At 38.4% G+C, this 20,429-nt stretch overlaps 1 protein-coding gene across 2 annotated transcripts in view; it reads left to right on the top strand.

Moving 5' to 3' along the window:
• chchd6a (coiled-coil-helix-coiled-coil-helix domain containing 6a) overlaps positions 1–20,429 on the top strand; it is a 59,060-nt gene that overhangs the window by 24,261 nt on the left and 14,370 nt on the right. For both annotated transcript variants that reach the window (XM_044039145.1, XM_044039144.1), the window contains 2 exons: positions 3,723–3,793; positions 17,948–18,083. In XM_044039145.1, the coding sequence (XP_043895080.1) occupies positions 3,723–3,793; positions 17,948–18,083 (207 nt within the window). The remainder of the gene's footprint in view (positions 1–3,722; positions 3,794–17,947; positions 18,084–20,429) is intronic.

The raw sequence follows: 20,429 nt of genomic DNA, 5'->3' as shown, positions 1-20,429 counted from the left end.
ACATACGAGTAGCACAAGCTGTATTTGCTGCCGAGCTTAGCGTGTTTGTGTGCCACAGAGTGGGTTGTGTTGTGCGTTCACACTGTATGTTCATATACATGTGTGCGTTATATGTGTATGTGTGCATTTATGTATCTCTCTGTGGGGCTCGGTTTGTAAATACCTGAGTTGAACTTTGTTAAAATGATCTCACCCTGCACATGAACATACGTCCTGTGGACTTTAAAAATATCATAATGTATGTATATATATATATATATTTATTTATATGTGTGTGTATATATATATAGATGCATACACATACATGTATTATGATATATGTGTATATATATATTTATTTATATGTGTGTGTATATATATATAGAGAGATAGATGTGTATGTATATATATATAGATGCATACACATACATGTATTATGATATATGTGTATATATGTATGTATATATATATATACACGTATATATACTGTATATATATATATATGTATATGTATATCTATATAGATATACATATATATATATAAATGAACCGTGATGATACAGAGTTCATCTTTTTTGTTCGTCTCCTTACAATTTGTAATTCTCTTTCTCACACACGCATACGCAGCTGTCACAGAGTAAAGTTTGACGCAGGTGCAGTAAGAGTGTACAGAAGGAGATAATAATCCTCCTCCAAATCTGACAGGTTGCTTGACACGCTGTCAGCCGTGGCCTCCGCATAGTGCAGTAGAAATACCTGCTCGCCAAACACACACATATTTTCTCTTTCCATTTTGTAAGAACACACAAAGTCTGACCCAAATCCAACTTTAAAAGTCTGCACCTCAAGATTTAATAACATTTGGATTTTTTCTATTTATTCTTTGTATAACATAAAACATGTTCTTTTAAAAACAAACAAAGAAACACCAAAACACTGTATTACAAACCATTCCACTTTAAATTCTGGAACCTGTGAAGTCAAAGTTTACTGTAATGCTTTCATCTTGTGAGGCCTTAGAATCTTTTTTTTTTGTTGTTCACAATATTTCCACTAAGGCTGCTCCCATCTTTTATAACTAGTTAATGTGTGTAAACATGGCAGAGTTGTGGTTAATGTTCCAGCCACCTCATTATTTTTTGCCTGAGCAAAACACATTCATGTGTACATTTCTCAACAGTGGTAAACACTCCTCGAGATCCGGCCAGCAACATTCAATTTAAGCACAGGGTGATGAGATGCCACATCGTTTATAAAATGCCTTCATTTGTTTTCCTAACACTCGACTCAGTCTGTAGAATGTGTGTATTTAAGGGATATTTTACATGTTAAGTAGTTTGTAAAGATGTTCAGATTTTTGTCTCCCAATCCCACTCTGATCTTTTTACTATTTCTCTTTGCCTAACAACCAGAGCTGCGCAGAACATATATTTTTTTAAATATGGAAGGGGGTGAGGGGTGAACTCCGTATCCAAACACGCTCTGTTTGTGTTCAACATATTGTTAAACTCTCACCAAAATATTGAAAATATCACTTCTCTACATGTTTGTATAATAGGAGCTTTGATACTCCATAAATTCAATTTTTTTTCGAATTTGGGATTAAAAGCTACATATGCAGGTCAAACATAGTGCCCACCGCTTCGGTGGAGAGACAAGTAAATGCTTCAGGCGGTGAGCTGTCTCATAAATACCTGTGTACAAACACACTGCAATTTTATTTCTATGACATTTCTAAGCTGTTTGTATTGATGGCTACTGGATATAACATTATTACATGTTAGCGCAGTGGCGTGCCGAATTATGGGTCATTATAAATTCATTCAAACTTAATTTTTGGAAAAAGTGACAACCCTAGTTTATGTTCAAACTCTATATAAACTCTGACGAGTATCCACATTCAACATTCCCCTACTTTGGTCCCCATTAAAGTGTGTGTGTGTGATCGTGTGGACAGAGCAAACTGGAGCAGATTGAAACAAGTCTCTAATCTGATACTTGAGATCGGGATCGGGACATAATAAGTAATTAGACCACACAGTTACACCTCTTGTAATAATTCCAAAATCATTAGTGTTACTTGCTTCTTTATGACAAAAAAAACATGTGTCAATGTCGGCAGGGAGTTTACCCCCGCTCATCTGAAACTCAACAATCAAGCGACCGTATCTCCCGTCATCCTGCCTACTGTAGCTGTCATGGAATATTTTAATGTACATATACAGTACATATACATTTATGTATCGATGTGTCCAGGCAGTAAATCATCCTACATCTAATTCCTTGTATCGAACCTCATTCTCTCACAAGTTTCATGAAAAATTGCTTCATATAACACCCTTGGCAGAGGTTACTATATTAAACTGTAGTCTCACGGTTTGAGCGGCACTATATCAGTTTTTGAAACTGGAAATCAACAGCTGTCCACTTGAGACTTGACTCTGACTTTTGATTTTCTTATATCTGCACACACATATCAATCAGTGATAGTGTATTGTACCTCTGCATTCAACCCATCCTTGTTACACACCAGTAAGTGAACACACAAACTGGAGAGCAGTGGGGTTGTTTGCTTGCTCAAGGGCACCTTATCGCTTGACCTGTCCTGGGATTTGAACCAGCAAGCCTCCAGTTACAAGTCTCCCACTTGGCCGTGGGCCTCAAAATTCCAAGTTCACAAATCTTCCTTGGCTGTCTCCTTTTTACCTTGACAGCAGTTTTGCCGCTTCTTCTGCATCCTTCCCTTACTTCCCTTCCAGCTTTCTCTTTCTTTTTTCTTTTGACTCCCCCCAGCTGGTACAGTTTGCTGGATAAATATTTAGCGGTGATCTACATACTGGGTTATGGAAGGCCTAAGAAAGAAGGATCAGATGAGGAGAGGCTGCAGTTGTTGGGGATTAGCTGCTTGTTTCTTTTATAATACCACTGTTTACTTGTTTGGGGCTGGTGTTCACTGGGCAAACTGCAAGCTCAGAAATCACTATTTCTTAAAAAATGTATGAGTAATGCATCTCATTACTGCTGATCTGTGGTTTGGTTTGAAGAGGTTGGAGTTAAAAAAATCCTTAGGATATAAATGCAACTCCACAACTTTTACTTCAAACTGTACTTTACTACTGCACTGTGTGTGCGTTAAAGTAAAGAACATCTTCATGAAAGTTGTAGCCCTGGATTCTCAGAGGAGTTTACAAGCTCTGGAAATGAAAAAAACCCTGAAAAGACAAGGCAGAAAAGTGAGGGAAAAGCAAAGAGGAATAACAAAATCGTTTTATTCTTGAGTTTGGTTTGATAGCGACAGATGAGATGTGATTCATTTAAGATAGTGAGGAATATAGTGGTTAGTGTATAATATTATAATACAATACAACAGTTTTCCAGGATAAGTAATAGTTTTACGTTTTGGTAAATGCGCTGATGGATTTTCTTGCCCAGAGCTAGATCGGGAGATTGATTCCAGTCCAAGGAGTATTTGTAGCATTTGTTGTATCTTTTGTGTAGTATTTACACAAAACTGGGTAAAAAAACATGTATGGTATGAAGCTGCTGCTAAAATTCGTACATACAAAGCTGTGAATAATGAATAATAATAACAAAGAAATCCTCCAAGTCCAGTTAGACTTACACTTATTAACTTTTGAAATGCAAAGGAAGAATAAACAAAAGCACACATTATAAACTAAAGGAAAGAGCTTAATTAATGCTGATCCTGTTTGTTTTCTCGTGTTGTCCCCCTGCACGTCCAGAATTGGGAAGAATATGAACACAGCAAGGAACAGTTCCACCAAGCTGCCTCCAAGACTGAAGCCAACGTGAGGTGAGACATGCATTAACACATTCACAAACTAATTTGCTGCTCCAAATGTAAGCGGATATTATTCCCTGGAGCCCCTGACATGCACCCTGCAGACACGCACATGTACACAGGTTTACCACAGCAGAATAATAAGCAGCGGTAGATAGCGATCTGCTCTTTTCCCCTCATTTTTATTTTACCAGTTAAACGCATACATTCTCTAGAGCAAACCTGACTAATGTGATAAGTGTTTTAATTGGCTGCTTTAATTAAGCCGAATTTAACAATACCCTTTTTCCCTGTCTTTGCTTCCCACCGTGGACTTGTAATGAGGAATGGCCTGGGAAAAGGGAGCTAATTATTGACACTGCAGTCTGTAAAACACAAAGCTGTACTTCACATTAGAGACCAAGCCTTGACTTTACTTGCTGTTAAAATTTCTGTCACACCAGGAACAAGGATTTCAAAAAAACATGAGGCATTTATGGTGGAGGACAAATTGTACTTATGTCACTCAGTATGTCCTTACCCCTTCAAGTCATTTCACTCTCAAATTAAAATGTTTTTTTGCCACAACTTGCATTTTGTTTAAAGTTGTGAGTGAAAGCTTAGATTTTTGTCTCTGTAGCCGTGTCGACCTGTTCCTCCTGAGGAATTTTCTACCCTAACTAATCGTTAGCCAGTGAAGACCTTCCAGCATTTTTCTGGGTCTGCTCCAGACAAACTTCCCAGTTGGACATGGCCAGAAATCCTTCAAACTTTGACTAATCAGTATTTTCACTGACCATAGAGCAAATGACCGATCGGAACACCTGTACACCTGCCTGTTTAAGGTAGGGTCGGATATCCTGGAAAAACTGTGTGAACAGGCTACATTTTGAATTCAAAAGTCCAAGCTCCTTTCTTCAGACTTCCCACCGAAGCTACACCTCCAGAGCACAGGAACGAACGCGGGTTCGCGAGCACTGCGCAGCATCGGTAACTTTCGTTACTTTTCAGTGATGCTAACTTTTTTGGATACTTGTTCAAATGACAACGTGACGCCAAAAAACAGCAAATACAAGATCACAAAGACATAAAGTTAACCTACCGGTCAAGTAGAAACGGAGCCACCATGGCATCACTTTGCAGCCCTTTCTGGGCTCTCAGTTGTGGCCACCGTTCAAACTCAGCATCGATGTTCACTCTGGTCTTGGATCGCTCTGCGTCAGCCTTTTTCTTGGCAGGAGCTTTCCAAAAAAACGTCTTTCATTTGCAAGCAATTCCCGTTGTTGGCACCGTTTCCGCCATAACCTTGCTGCAACTGTCAACTGTCTCATTGACTTTTTAGCAAGCTAGCATAAGCTTTGGTGTTTTCTTCTGAGCATGCTTGATTAATGCACAGAGGGATACGCACATAGCGGGAGGTGGGGGCAGATGGCAGTTTAGATTTTTTTCACGTTCCCAGCAATGTATAAAGTAGGAAGAGTAGAATGTGTACATTAACTTTACACACACAGATTCTCAAAAAAATAAAACAGAATTTAGTTTGCAGCATTAACTAGCACATTTAGCCAGTAATGAATCAGGAGTCATCTCAAATCAAAAACACAGAATGAAGCATTACCTTTTGATTTCACTTTCTCCTTCAAACAGTGTATGCGTGTCTAAATCCTGATTGTAGCAGGAAGCTTTGAGGTTGCCATCTATACTAATGCACACACGGATCACTCCTTGTGTGTTTCCATTGCAGATAATACACCCCTTCCATGATAATCTAGAGTGACGCTATGCTGCTCTCGGCAGCTCAGGAATAAGAGATCCCCATTACACTCAGGTTTAAGCGATGGCTACATGTTTTGATCTGTGCTGATGCTGAAGACAGGTGATCTTACCTGCAGGGAATATTGTACAGTAATACCTCTAATCCTCCCTTCATTTGTGTGTGTGTGTGTTCTAAATTCACAAGTGTTTTGTCAAGGAAGATAAGACAATCTTCAAGCTTCCTGTATGGCACTACCTCTATGGTTAATTATACGCTTCTTTCCTCGGCTTTGGGGGGGAAGATTACACTCTAATTCATTCTATAATTCAGTCTAACCCTAACCTTCACATGTGTTACTTCACTGTTTGGATTGAGATATGAGGAAAGGAGTAAGTCTTTATATGGTGTCAAAATATATAAAATACAGAACAGGATGTGTGTAATGGCTATGTAGAACAGGTTAATACCGTGAAAAAGGCCTTTACCATACACTAAGTGCCCACTATATATGTATATATATATATATATCTTTTATCAAATTATCTGGGGGAAAAATTATCATTTCATAGAACAGGCTATTTTATCTAACTGCCACATAGAACATTCCCTCCCAGACCTTTGCCTTGAAGGTAATGACATATTTCTGGTGTTATTGGGCAATAATGCCAAAATAAAGATCGTAATATTAATGGATTAGGGCTGCAACTAATGATTATTTTCACGATCTTGATTAATCAAGTACTTGTTTGGTGTGTAAAATATCAGAAGATGTTGGAATGTGTTGATCAATGTTTCTCAAACATGGAAATTATGTTTGGATGTCTTGTTTTGTCCACAAACCTGGTTTAGTCAGAATTCAGTAGTTCATACAAAAGAGTGTTGCTTGTTGTAGAAAAATCACATCTTTTTTTTAATCCGTGACTGTTTCACAAACGTAACCTCTATGTATTTTATTGAAACCCTGATGAAGAATTTAATTGAATCATTGGTATTAATTGCTGTTTTGTCGTTAAATATAAGGAGGTTAAAAACAGATTTTACATAGACATTCATTGGGACCAGAAAAACCCTGGATGCATTAAAACTCGTGGATGAGATCAAATCAGTTGTAGCAGAGATCTCAATTATAGTTCAGCCCTGACTTCCAAACTTCGTTTGCCTTAAATCAAATTAAAATGGACATTGGCTGAACGTCTGCTGTAGCAATTCACACTTTGATTAGAGTGAAAATTGTCTTCCCTTAATTTAGTTGCCGTTAGTAATAGAGGAGCAGAGCCTGGACAGTGATGGACACTTTCAAGCGTTCGTGTGTTTCTAAACACAAGATGGTTCTGTGCTCTAACCTTTTCAGATGCCAAAAGCCATGGAGGAATCAGTGGGAAACTTCAAACAGACTATGGCTTTATGCTGTGAACTGTTTGAATGAAGTTTCTGTCAGAACAAAGCTCCTCAAAAAAATTGAGGTGTGTGAATCCAAACCCCCCCTGGTTTCACTGTCCGTGTGTGTGCGCGTGTGTGATGTGTCGTTTCACAGCTTAATCTTTAGTGCAAAAGGGGGCGGTTTTGGCTTCCAGCTCTCTGTGGTTTAAAGGACTCAGAGAATCAAAGGGCCACTGTGTCATTGTCCCACGTGTGAATATGAAAGAAGATGAAAAGAGGGAGAAGGCAACCTGTAGAAGTCTGAAATATCAAACTCCAGGAAACATAATAGTAAAGTATCAAGCTTCCAACTTTCCTATCATTCTCTTGTCTCTCGCAATCTCTTTTATACCACACCTTCATATTCATCAGTTAAAAATGAACTGCACACCCAAACTTACTCTGTGGACATAAAGTATTTATAACATAAGAGACATGACAGTCTGATTTCAATCAAGTATCTTAACTTTTGCTTTTTAGACTGCCGCCATTATTACCGATTCCATAAAACAAATATCAACAGGTGTCGTAAACATCATCATAGTGGAATCACACGAAAATGAAACGAAATACGGCATATTTCTTTATGTGTTGCACAAAAAGACGACTGACTCATCCTAACTTTAAAAAAAATCTTGTTTAGTATATTAAAAGTAAATAGATCGATTCATTACCTTTGAAACACACTTAACCAGTGCAATCACACTAATTGGTAGAGCCCTGAAAGAAATGCAAATAAAATGCATATCAAAATTGGTTGATAGTGTGTGTATATAAAATGAGTGTTACTTGAACCATATCACTGAAAACAAGTTGAGAGTCAGAAACCAGCAAAAGAAAGTGAAACTGTTGTGTTCAAAGCAAGCTGTCATTAGGGCGAAACGGCAATGTTTAAGGTTAATTCAGCTATACATTCTATATAAAATAATTATTTATGTATAGCAAAAGAAGTACAAAAAAAAGCGTTGTTAAGCAGTCAAAAATGCTATTCATGTTAGTTTCCCGTCTTCTTTTGACTTTACCTGTGCAACCTCTTAACCTAACAGACCAATGAAAGGACAAAAGGAGTCTTATAATGTTCAGAAAACCAATACTTTGCCCCCACCCATTTCCAATTCAACACTAAAGTACAGTCCTGCAGTCAATCTGACATGAATCCACAAAATCCCATAAGTTATGAAATAGCTGGAAAAAAATGACCTCAGCCTTGCATCAGTAGAACTTGAGCACACCTGTAATCTTCATCACAGCACCCAAGATTACCTGAAGTCTACACCAACTGGTCTTTCATTGATTGTGCACCTTTGAACTTGTGGTAGTAATTATTTATGGTACATGAGTGGGAGCACAAGCACTGAAAGTTTCACTGAGGTAGAATATCATAGCAGAATTCAGTCGATAACTTGGGAATCAAGTCAAACAGGATTTCTGGAGTGGTCCAGCACAGCACCACCTCAGCTTTGGAAACCACAGAGAAAGAAGTCCGCTCAGCGGTGGTCTGTGGCAGCAGGACATTGTACTGAAGTGGGGATCGCTGCCCCGAAATATTGGCCACTTAACAAGGGCATTTCAAATTTACCCACTCAACGACAGACTGTAGCTGTGCAATTACAGCAAGAATGAAAAGAGACGCGAGGGAAGTAATGGTTCTCTTTTCAGATACATTTTTTAATGTGAGATAGTGACGGAGACAACCTCCTCTTCAGAGTTGAAAGTAATAGAACAAGAGCGAGATGGAGACTGACAAGGCAGATGTCTTCGTCTAACTGCTCGGGTCAGTATCCAAGTCTTTTTAACAAGACCAGCTGTCTGTAACAGTAGTAGCTGAACTAGCCTTAATAGCCAGCCTTTGTCAGATCCTCCCAGCCTGTGGCAGATGATACCAGCCAACGGAGATCACTCAGAGATAAGGCTGGAAACATTGGCAAGTCAGCTCTAAGTAAAAGAAGCAGTGTTACTGTGTTGGAAGAGAAAAGCTGAACAATTCATCAGTTTCACTTCTAAATCACAATTTGAAATAACACGTGGCAAGTCTCAAAGGCTCCAATCATGGATACCTAATGCAACACACGGGACCCAGGGTTTATACTTTACTGTCAACTAAAGATGCTACAATTTTAGTAGTTTACATTTTTGACAGCATCTCATGTGGTTACACTCTATGACTACTGTGCAATATCTGAACTGGGGGTGGGTCAAAATGTTGATTTGGTGATATACCGTCGTCCTTCCTTATGCAATCTGGTAATCGATACGCCAGGGAAAATATCCATATTTAAATTCACAAATTAAGGTGCTCTAAAGTAAACAGTCCCTGCTAGTTTCACTTATAATGGTGGACAAAGCTACGTTAAGAGATGCCTCATCCACGTTACTTTATGCACTTTGTTCTCTGTGAAATCCTGCACGTTTAACTTTTCACAGACATCTTGTTTTCCTCAGTTGGACAGATATCGTGATTTTTCGTTATATGATTGTCTCGCAATATATTGATTATCACGTAATCGTGATATTATTGGCATCCCAGACCATATCAGTGTATCCTATTATCATATTGTGAGATACCCTGTGATTCCCACCTCTAATCTGAACTGAGGCTTGACTTTAAACTTTTGTTGTGAATCAAATCACATTCACAACATCTGGAAGAAAAAAAACACAATTGTACATTTTCCCCAAATCTTTCAGTTCCACTACCTTTTCAAAATTGTGTGATAAATGAATGATGAATCCACACCAGGATCATGTTCTTATCTCTGCCTCATACAATAATATCATCTTTTGACAAGGTATTGATTGTGTTAACATGGGCCACCCATTGAGTTTCTTTTTGTTCATCCACAATCATGATGTTTTATCATTTCAAAATGTGTACATACATCACACACAACACAATATTTTTTTTTAACCAATTTTAAAGAAATGCTGGTTGTTAAACCGCCATCTATCCTATCATGGGCCCTGCCTATTTCTACCATGAGCATATGCCCCTGACTGATTTTATAGCAAAATAAATTGTATCTGCAGTACATGGATGGATTTAACGATCGCTGTTAACGATATATGACCGAAAAAGACCCAAAGGGGGTTACTAGAGTAAAAAGCTTTTAAATAATAAGAAAAGTTCTGTGGCGTCAAATTAGGGGAAGTATTTTATCAGGCCCGGTGAGGCCAGTGATTGCTTCGATCCAGAGGGGGGAAATGAACAAGCTGTGCAACATTTAATGCTACAAAATATGTTCATCTGCTTCGAGAAGTCACACCAGACATAAGGTATACTCCGTCTGTTTTTGTTGACACTGTACAAATGAGCAAAGACATGAATGAAAAGGAGGTGTCTATGAATATAAAACCTTTTATTCCCTTCTAAGTAGTGATTTGCTTGAAATACATAATTGACTGTCCTTGAGTGCATAGAGCCGGAAAGTGACAACCTCCGTTTGCAAATGACAGTCACTCTGTTGGTGTTTTTAGAGAAGAAAGAGAATGCTCACCGAGGAAATCAAGAAAAATGAACATGCACGGCTTTACATTTCTTGCAATTTCAATTCCACTCACATAATCCACAGTATAAAAAAGCAAAACAAAAAACCGAGCCACGTTCCTGACCTCAATTTAATGGCAGACAATTATATTGGTATTTAATATTTTTGAAGGGGTCATCGGCACAATGATGCATTTTGCTATCAAAAACATTTTTAATGAATATATGTACTTTTCATAACTAGAAGATAGATATAGCAGTTTCCTAATTGTGTCATAGTTTTATGTTCAGTTTAAAACAACATTAAATCAGAAAAACAAACCAGTAAAATGTTTTATATGGCATGGAAATAAGGGCAGTGATCAAAACCTAAAGGAAAATACACATTATGTACGGCATTGGCATTTAGAGACGTGTACTCCTCTACCTCATCTTCAGTGTTTATTTGAGAGACAGAGTGAAGTCTGAGCTCTAATATATAGAGGGTTTGCTCTCTTCCTGGTTGCCAGTGTGATAGGACAGGAGAGATGGGGGAGGATGTGTGAAGCAGTGTGGAGATACAAGATAGAGAAGAAGAGGATATGTGCCCTCATTCAATTGAAAAGCTGTCAGGGTGCAGGTGCATACAAGCTACTAGCTGGAGATAAGAGGCTACTCTGTCTTTCTCGCTGTTTTCCTCTTCACCCCTTTTGCCCTCTTTCCCCACTTGTTATCTGTTTTTTTCCCCTCTATGCTTCACCATATAGTGCCAGTATTCATTACTGTAGGTAAAGAAACACCTGTGCACTGAAAAGCAAATTTGCATCAGTAGTAGGCAAATTCCTAGAATTCCTAAATACATTGTTTTGAGCTGAATTTAAACGAATGAGAAACCTTAGTGAAAAGAGCAGTCAGAATAGAAAGCAACTAATTATGCATGGTTGAAAAATTCTGGGCCAAGGCCACTGTTTAAAACCAATTTGTTCATTAGCTGCCATCAATTCTGATGTTTTGTTTGTTTGTTTCTGTTGTTCCTTTGTGGCAGCGACTCAAAGAAATCTTCATTGTGGAAAAATCTTTGACTCATCGCTAATTCAATAACACAGGTTTATTTAATAACCTTCAGTACTACCTTTAATCAGAACATTTGAATCGATAATTAATGGATCACTAAATGAATTAGTCAACTATTTTGATAAATGGTTTGAGTGTTTGTTTTCTGATTTTTCAGCTTCTTAAATGTGAATATTTTCTGCTTTCTTTGCTCCATCGAACAAAAAAAACATCATTAAAACTGAATCATTTTGGTTCAGTGACAAACCAAGACATTTGAAAATACAATTTCCAGGTTTTTCGAAACACCTATGTATATATTTCAACGTTTTATTGACCAAACAATTACTCGATTAATCAAGAGAATCGACAGATTAATTGATCATTAAAACAATCATCAGTTGCAGCCCTAGTTTTGAGTATGCTGTCCATTGGTAGTATTCTTGAATCTCATCAAATTTGATTATAGGCTGATAATGGTCAACAAGGCCATGCATGGCTTCATAGATCTTGTTGGTAGATGACCTGCAGTCAATTATTCTTTTTATATAACCCCCAGTAACTGTTAATGCAGGCTCCACATAGTAAAGCTAGTCTTGCAGCCCATCAGGATGTGCTTGAGTGTTGCTGGAGTCGGATAGAGGGAGCATGTTAGGTCTTTGCCAAGCTTAAAGGTGATATTGAATGCTTGTATCGCACATATATGTTAGTTATGGAGGTCTACTTACATATATTAACTTGTTTTCATGATTAAAAACCTCCTAGTCACTGCAAACAAGCCGACCAAAATATCTCCTCACTGACGCTCTTGTCAGCCGCGCTGTTTCGGACCAAAATCACACCCCCAGAACGTGGACTGTGTTGTGATTGGCCAGCCAACGAGAGCTTTCCCACTGTCCTGTGATTGGCCAGGTACCTGGAAGTGACGTAATTGGTAGGCCAGCTCTTAGATACACAGCTCCCCCTCTGGCACGGTGGATGCTCTGCATCTCAGCAGCTACAACGAGAGTAGTTCTTCTTCTTCTGCGGTTGAATGTACGCAACCGGATGTGCCCGGACTAGTGCCAGCACAAGGAGGTGCTACGGTGGTTAGAGGGGTGGTGAGGTATACTGATGACAACATCAACCTACGGAAGTGCCAATCCGCTGATCCACAGAGCCCAGGAAAACAATAAAACCCTATTTTCTCAGCAGTGGCTGAACTGATGTTCTGAAACTTTAGGGTTTCATAAACGAGGTAATGACGCAGATACACACACAAACACAGCGTTAATTGCAGCTTCCGGTCTATGTCGCCTTTAATGGATCCATTTCCTGCGGATCGTTACAGGAGATCTTCCCCCTCCATGTCATCCACTGTCCTTACCTTGCATGAGCGACAGCTTTGGCTCACCTTGTGGCCTCTTCTTGCTGTCATACTTCCTGCACCACAAGCCTGCGTCTCAAGGCTGAGTGGCCTTATTCCAGAGTGGAGCACTGGTCCCAAGGCCAAGACCACTCTGCTCTTGCTGCCCACGGTGTCTCTCTGCCTGAGTGCCAATTCTGCCTGCTCTGTTGCTTCCAGTAAATAGTAGATGGCTATATGTCTTCTCTCTTGACTGATACATCAGATTATTAGACCACGAATCAGCTGCTCCCACACTGGGGGATAAATTAAAAAAGAATGTAAAACAGATGATGATGAATAGTTTAACATCAAGGTGTTCAGAGTTGGTGCTAGTTTCCAGAAACAGAAGGTGGATACAGATAAACAACAAAACTTGTTTGAATTCAGGTAGTTCTTATGATATTTATACTTGTTTCTTTATGTTTTTAGGAGCATTTTATTCGCCATGCATTACCAGCAACCATTTATTTATACAATTTAATATAGTCTATGAATGTAGATGTACATAACTGCACAGCAGAAGCACCTGATCAGGAAAGTGTAAGTTGACTGGAGATTTAAACAGCTAGTTGATGATTTTGGGTGTTAATGAATTTCTCAGATTACCAAAATGTTCTCTGGCAGGGTAATCTGACTCAAAGAGTTGATCCTCTTGCATCACAATGGTGTTAAAAGTTAAAAAGGCTGAACTATTTCCACAGTATCACATACATACACTATACAAGAATAGGGACGTACCATTGTCGGAGTGCATAGTGCAGTAGTTATGTATAAAGTGGTGTAGATTTAGGAAATCAAGAATTTGCTCATAAAAAAGAATTGTAGATGCTCTTTATCATCACTCTGTGTCTGGGATCTGTCTCGCATCACATAAACTATGAAAACAACAAATGACATTTAAAACTAAGCTTAATAACCAACTTTAAGACTCCACATATTCCAACAAAATGTGACTTGTGACTATTGTTGCATTTGAGAGTCGCTGTCAGATTAATAATACACGCAGTCGACAATTTGGCTGTCACGAGGAGCCATCACATTTGCAGTTAAGGGCTTTTATGGAGCAACCTTTTTTTTTGTTTTCCAAGGATCCCATTGTTTCATCGCAACATTGAAATATGCACTTAGCGTTGATTACCTGCACAGAGTCAAACATTATAAAACTTAACTGTCATAACAAGCTTAAACTTATGCAAATTGTGTTGACTCACAGACAAGATGTTGAAGACTTTCTGCATTTATATTGCTGTTCCTAAGATGGTCCCAATATTGGATTCCCTTAATTATTCCTCCTTGGGGCTGCTTCCTTTGAGATGTTAACAAGATTTTCTAATTACTTGCCTGAAACACTGTAGAGATACCAATACTTTGTTGTTGACAGGACAGAAATAAAATGGTGCTGATGAGAAAACAATGCTTCACATGTATAGCCAAAAGACAGCACAAAAAAAATGTCTCTCTTTTTGTGTTTGGTTTAGAGGCAATAAAAGCATCTCCCTTATCAGTCTTGTAGCTTTGCCAGTAGCTTTTGTTGTGTTCTGTGTCTTTTCCCTTTTCCAGTTTTTTTCCCCCTTTTTGATTTCTCTCCCCCTCTCTGTCTCAGTAAGCTGGTCTGTGTAGTCCAGAAGTCTGAAGCCTCCTGTGTTCCGTCTGCCTCCGCCATCACTGAGCGGAGATTAAAAATAATAGGCAGCACCATTAATTAAGCAACTAATCTTACTGTTTATGTTTTGTCACATTTACCGCTCACAGAAGCGTAGAGAGCCCCCAAAAAAAAAACCAAAACGAAAGTGACTTCTCCTGCACACATTCAAATGCCTTCACAACACACACACATTAACAACAAGCTTTTACATGGCTGTCAGGGACGCTGCTATACTTCATTCCACTTAATAAAAAAAATAAAAAAAGCCAAGGCCTTCCTTCTTTCTGTGCCTCACTCTCTGTATTTTTTTGATGTATTTTGTAAGCGGCTCAGTTAATATTGTTGATTTAAGACCTCACCTTCAATTTGGCGTAGCATGTGGACAGAGCTTTAGCTGCAGCTGAACCAATTTTCTGCTTCAAGCGCCTTTAATACACCACGCAGAGCTATCAGGAGGCTTCGGTTTCCCTGATGAAGGCCATTTATTTCAAATTAAAGGAGAGTTCCTTATCTTTCGGTGGCCTCAAATGGAGAGTGAGATAAAGATGGCGCACTTTGGGCTCTGTTGTTAATGTAATGAGAAAAACGGAAGGCGCAAGCCAGAGTGAAGTAAGAAAGGGGACTGAGTTGGAGAGTGGACAATCAAAAAAACAACCAAAAAAAAAACAGAGGAAGACAGATTAGAGGGGTTAAATAAACCATTAGAGGTGGTGTAGGGGAACAGAGTAATCTGATAGGTTGTAAATCTTCTTTTTAAAGGAGCTAAAAGCTTGTGAAAAAACATCAGTGGATGTTTCATCCCACTCATTTCATCTTTCCATCTCACTTTCTTCCCTTTCTATGCGTTTCCTCTCTCATCTTTAAAAACATTTTTCTTCTTTACCTCTATCACCCGTTCACAGATAAGCAGTTTTTTGCTTCTGTGATTTTGTTGCCACTGATAACGCGTGTGTTTGGCTGTTTGGAAATGCCGTAATTGAAATGCTGGTGTCACTTCTCCTCTGTGAGTCAAGGCCAAAAAGATTCTTTAATTTGGCTTTAAATGTAGTGTCAGGGATTAAAGTTCTCCGTCACTACGAAGGATTTCCATCAATGGGGGTGGGGGGACAGCTGCATGTGTTTTTGTTGTGCAGAGCTGTTGATTTGTAATATGTTTATTCTCTCCTCTTTGGTAACACAACTGAGATGCTTGTGTTACGTCCACCAGTTCCTGGTTCCAACCCGTAGTTGGGAACCTCTGGTACCATGGCGATACACTTCAGCTTACCCCAAGCACATAGCCTGTCACTGACCACACAGCCAACTCTGAGTTACTATTCCCACTGTTATTTAGAAGTTTCCTGCACACTGTACACATCACACCCTCTCATAAAGGGTCAGGCTCGGCCCACAACAATTGCATATGTATGGAATGGGTGGATTATTTGCACAACGCCAATATCAGTTTTACTGAAAAGATAGAAAACACTGAAGAACAAACTCACAATACAAAAGCTGTTCAAAATCACTCCCTTCCTAATTTTATTGGTCTTGAGTATTTAAATGGTGTAGATTAAAGCCTTCTTACTACTTGAATGTGGTATTAGAGTCTCTCAGGCTAAGTGCATTATACTTCTTTTCTACATGAAAGCTTTTGGGAAGCGACTGCACGGCAGAAAAAAAAGGGGTCTCTCTTAAAATGTGTTGCGGGAACATGATTTGACCTGAAAAATGTTTCAGTAATAGGATTTTCCTTGTTTTAATCGCTGTGATTTGGTGGGCAGGGGCACCACTTTATCAATGTGCTGCACAGTGTATATAGATATGTACATTTATGCCTGTGCCGCCTTATAACTGGTTGGTATCCACAACTTTTCCTGTCTTTGTTTCAGTCAGTCAGAATCCTTTCCAGCGAGGCACACACACACAGGCAACTCAGCCTGTCATAATTAACAATGTAACAGATACACAGGCAAAAACCAATTATAACACTGCCCACATATCAAATTAAGCATGTCTAATTCCGGCTCTCAAACACACCTTTTCTGTTGTATTTGATCACGGTTATCCTACCCACTCAATTAAATGTGATTTAAAACTAATTATTTGATTTGCAGTGAAGCACGCACCAGGCACACCATAGGTTGTTTCACAGGTCGCAGTGGGTGTAAATGTTAATTGTTTTTCATCTTTATCTTAGCTAATTTGATAAGACACCTTGTTTTCTCCTGGGAATAATTTTTTTTTTGTCTCCATATAGATTTTTCTTTTGTTTGGTTGTGATCGTTAGTTGGCTTGAACGAAACCCAGAGACATTGCGGTCTTATTTTGCCATGCATTTTTAATTTTTATGTCTTTGAATTTTAGAGACTACAACTGTCTCCATCATTCTCGTTTACAGTTTCCATGGTTACAGAGATTGTTTTCTCTCCTATCGCACATTGAGAGTAAAATGCCCAGTTTACCTGCTTTCTCTCCATGTACTGTCATTTTAATGCACGTGTTTTAAGTGTTTATCTTATGACACCAGATTAAGAGGGACCATTTCTTTAACCAGCAGCTAAACCAAGGTTAGATGGTTCCAAATCAGCTCAATCAAATCATTCCATTATGTATATATATATATATATATATATGTTATATATATATGTTCTATTTTATGTCATGAGACATGAGTCTATTCAAAGACATAAAACAAAATTGGTCCACAAGGTTTTCCATGTTGACATATTTAGCTCTGCCAAAGCTGAATTAATTCTAATTGTGATCACACGTATGACGGGTCTTTACAAATGGCATCACAAAGCGGCCAGGCTGGCTGCGACAACATGGGAAATATTTTCATTTTTTCAGCTATTAAACGCTCCACTATGTCCATCTGCTGTGTCCGTGTCCCTGGTGGTGCTGGACAGGTAGTGTTCATTGGGGTTTTGGAGCATTTTAGCTGAAAACAGCTGCTTACTGCAGGTGAAAACAAAGTGAGAGAGAGGGAGCCAAAAACAGTGAGTTGCATGTCACACCAAACCTTAGTAGACTTGAGAGGAGTTGGGTAATGATCTTCTGCAAGCCACTTTTAATGCATTTTTCAAATAAAATCAGAAAATAGATGCTATAAATTTTATGTTGGACTACTTCGTTATAGAGTGGTTTTTGCTTTCTCCTAGGAGCTAATGTGCACTTTGACTTCATGAGGATTTTGTTATGGTTTGTTTCATTTATTTGTTCTGATCAATACAAATGTTAGCAAGTCAGAGTCAGATTTACAGTATCCATTAAAATGATGAATTTGAATTTGACAGCCTGGTCCATTATTCAGATTTTTACATACTGATGTACATCACTTGTTTTCATGTTGTTATTTGTTTAACATCATCACAGGTTTTCCAGACCACATTATCTTTCTGCAAGGACAGATTAAATGAGAACATTACCATTTCCTATCACTAATTCTCTCTTTATCTGTGTGTCTGTGTGTTTTTTTGTAGGTCTCGCAATACAGACCCAGTGTGTCTTGGCCTGCAGGCTCAGATTTTGTCCTGCTATAAGGAAAACCGAGACCAGACCTTGAGGTGTTCAGAACTTGCCAAAGCATACACGCAGTGTATCAATGCTGCAAAGAAGGTAAGAGGGGTTTTTGTATCATTTTTAGATACCAACAGAAATTGTAATTATTCTGTCAGCACCACAGTAACACTGGAAATAAGTCTAAGATCAACCCTAAAATGGAAGGTGTTATCGACTTGGTATCACATAATTTTACACTTGTAGTGAGAAGTCATTTGAGAATTGTGGTAAATGGGTAAATAAAATGAAATTAAAATTCTTTGCCAGTGATTGTGTGGAACAGTACATTATCCAAGTTTGTCAGTACTAACTTGTTTTTCTACTAATACTAAGAATGACACCTTTTTCAAGTCAAACTCAGTATGGGTTGCTATAAAATGAATATTACACTGCCGCCATTTGGTGCTTTAGTTCTAGCTTTAAGTGTTTTACAGGCACAGCATAATTTAAAGAATTACCCATCACTCATCTGAAAATGAGCAGTAAAGATGGACATTTGCCACTGGTGTCTGCATGTGTCCTCTATTTCCTTCTGAACTAATGAAAAGAGACTCTTAATTGCAAAATAAGAAGTGTTTCACTTGATATCAAGTAAACAGGGGAGGGTCATTCAGTCACAGCCAGCGTTCATGTTTGCAGTATCATCTTTAGAATTTTAAGAGGGTGGGAAACCAATACGCTTACAATGAAGTCTGTGTTTGACTGTAAATAAGATGATACAATATTTGGTCTTGTTTGAAGTGCTTTTCTTATGTTTGTTTGCATTTTTTAAGCAAAACACAAATGTGGCATTGTATTTATTTATTTTTAATTTGTCTGTGTCATATTTGTTGTAAAAATCAGTTTGGAAATCTCAGGAAGGCACTATTATCATTTTAAATTACACAGTCTCATAATTTCAGACTAAAAAAATGTATCTTTATCCTCATCAATTAAACTGTGTTGTTACAATTTAACTGGCAAATATTGAGCAATTAAACTTTCTTAAAAGGCATTCAAAGCAGTAAAATGCTGAAAATAATACAAACACAAATAAACATTCTATGGGTTTTATGAAGGCAAATAAATCCAGCGCTTAAGCACATAGTCATTAGCACAGCTGAAGTAAGTCATGCTTAAAGAGAGTCAACAAACATATCCAGCTAGCTTTAGCTAGTAAAATGGTGTCTTGTGTGTGTTTTTTGTGCTAAAAATGCTTTGTTTGTTAAAAGTTTGTTTTCAAAGCACATTTCATTTCTTGTGGCCCTGAATGAAGCACACTCTCAGTGGCATCGCATGGTAGTTAGCAGCTATTTAGCATGTCTAGCCTCTTTAGTATAGACATGCCATGTTATCTGTAGCTAACTGATTAATACACTTGATTTGAAAAGAGTTTATATGTGTGTTTTTTTTAAGTTAAGCAGTAGTGCGGTGGGTGATGTGTCCCTACAGTGTTTTACAGTACAGTTTCATGTTTGACCTAACCTGACCTCGATAAATTTGCTCTATAGAGCTTACAGAAGAACCACACCTTTGTAGTTTATATTCCAGCACTCCACATTTCTCCTTAGGTGGACCTACTGCTGTAATATTTAAAAGCAAAAATGTGTTCCTCAACTATATCAATGCAACCATATTTTAAGTTATGAATTTAGAAAGAAGTTGGAGAGAAAATTGGAGGAAGAGAATGGTGGCGTTAAGTTTTACTTCCAAACTTTGTATCGTAAAAGGTGTAGCTGCTCATCATGCACCCAAAACTGCGGATGAATCTACCTCATGCTGCCGCCTGCTCAAATCTCCACTGCTTGCTCAGGGGCACTGAGGCTTCCCCTCACATACAGTAATACAGCATGTGATAATTAGCTCATATGAAACTCGATCCTTCTTTTTGAGTGCGTGCGTGCATGTGCGTGCATTGACTGTGAGCAGCATCTGAGACTTTGTATCTGCATAGTATTACAACACCTCGACACCATCTTACATGTGTATACAGTTTGACCCTTGTTTGTGCTCTTGTATTTCTGAACCTGTGTGTTGTTGCTGTGTGCATGCACTCACAAATGCATGCCTTTAGAGAAAAAAAATATTTCTTTCTCATATTAGCTGGTGTGAGATAACGAGGAGTGAAGAACCTTTGAAGACTGTCTTTAAAAGAGCACAGCAGATCATACTCTCTCTCTCTCTTTCTCACTCTCTCTGTGTGTGTGTGTGTGTGTGTGAACAGCTTGCTACACTATATTGCAGTCTGCTTTAACCTACACATCAAGGTCTTTGCCTCTGATTGGCCCCCAAGGCATCTCCCTGACTTTCATCCCATCAATTTTAAAGTTTATAAAGTTCTTCCTCCATTTTCTGTCTTTAGAAGCTGTCACAGTTAGTTTGGTTACCACTGATAACTTTTGGAGTAAAAGCTGCAAAGGCTGT

The sequence above is a fragment of the Solea senegalensis genome, linkage group LG11, assembly GCF_019176455.1.
Source record: "Solea senegalensis isolate Sse05_10M linkage group LG11, IFAPA_SoseM_1, whole genome shotgun sequence".
NCBI lineage: Eukaryota > Metazoa > Chordata > Actinopteri > Pleuronectiformes > Soleidae > Solea > Solea senegalensis.
This window is presented reverse-complemented; position numbering and strand designations above follow the sequence as displayed.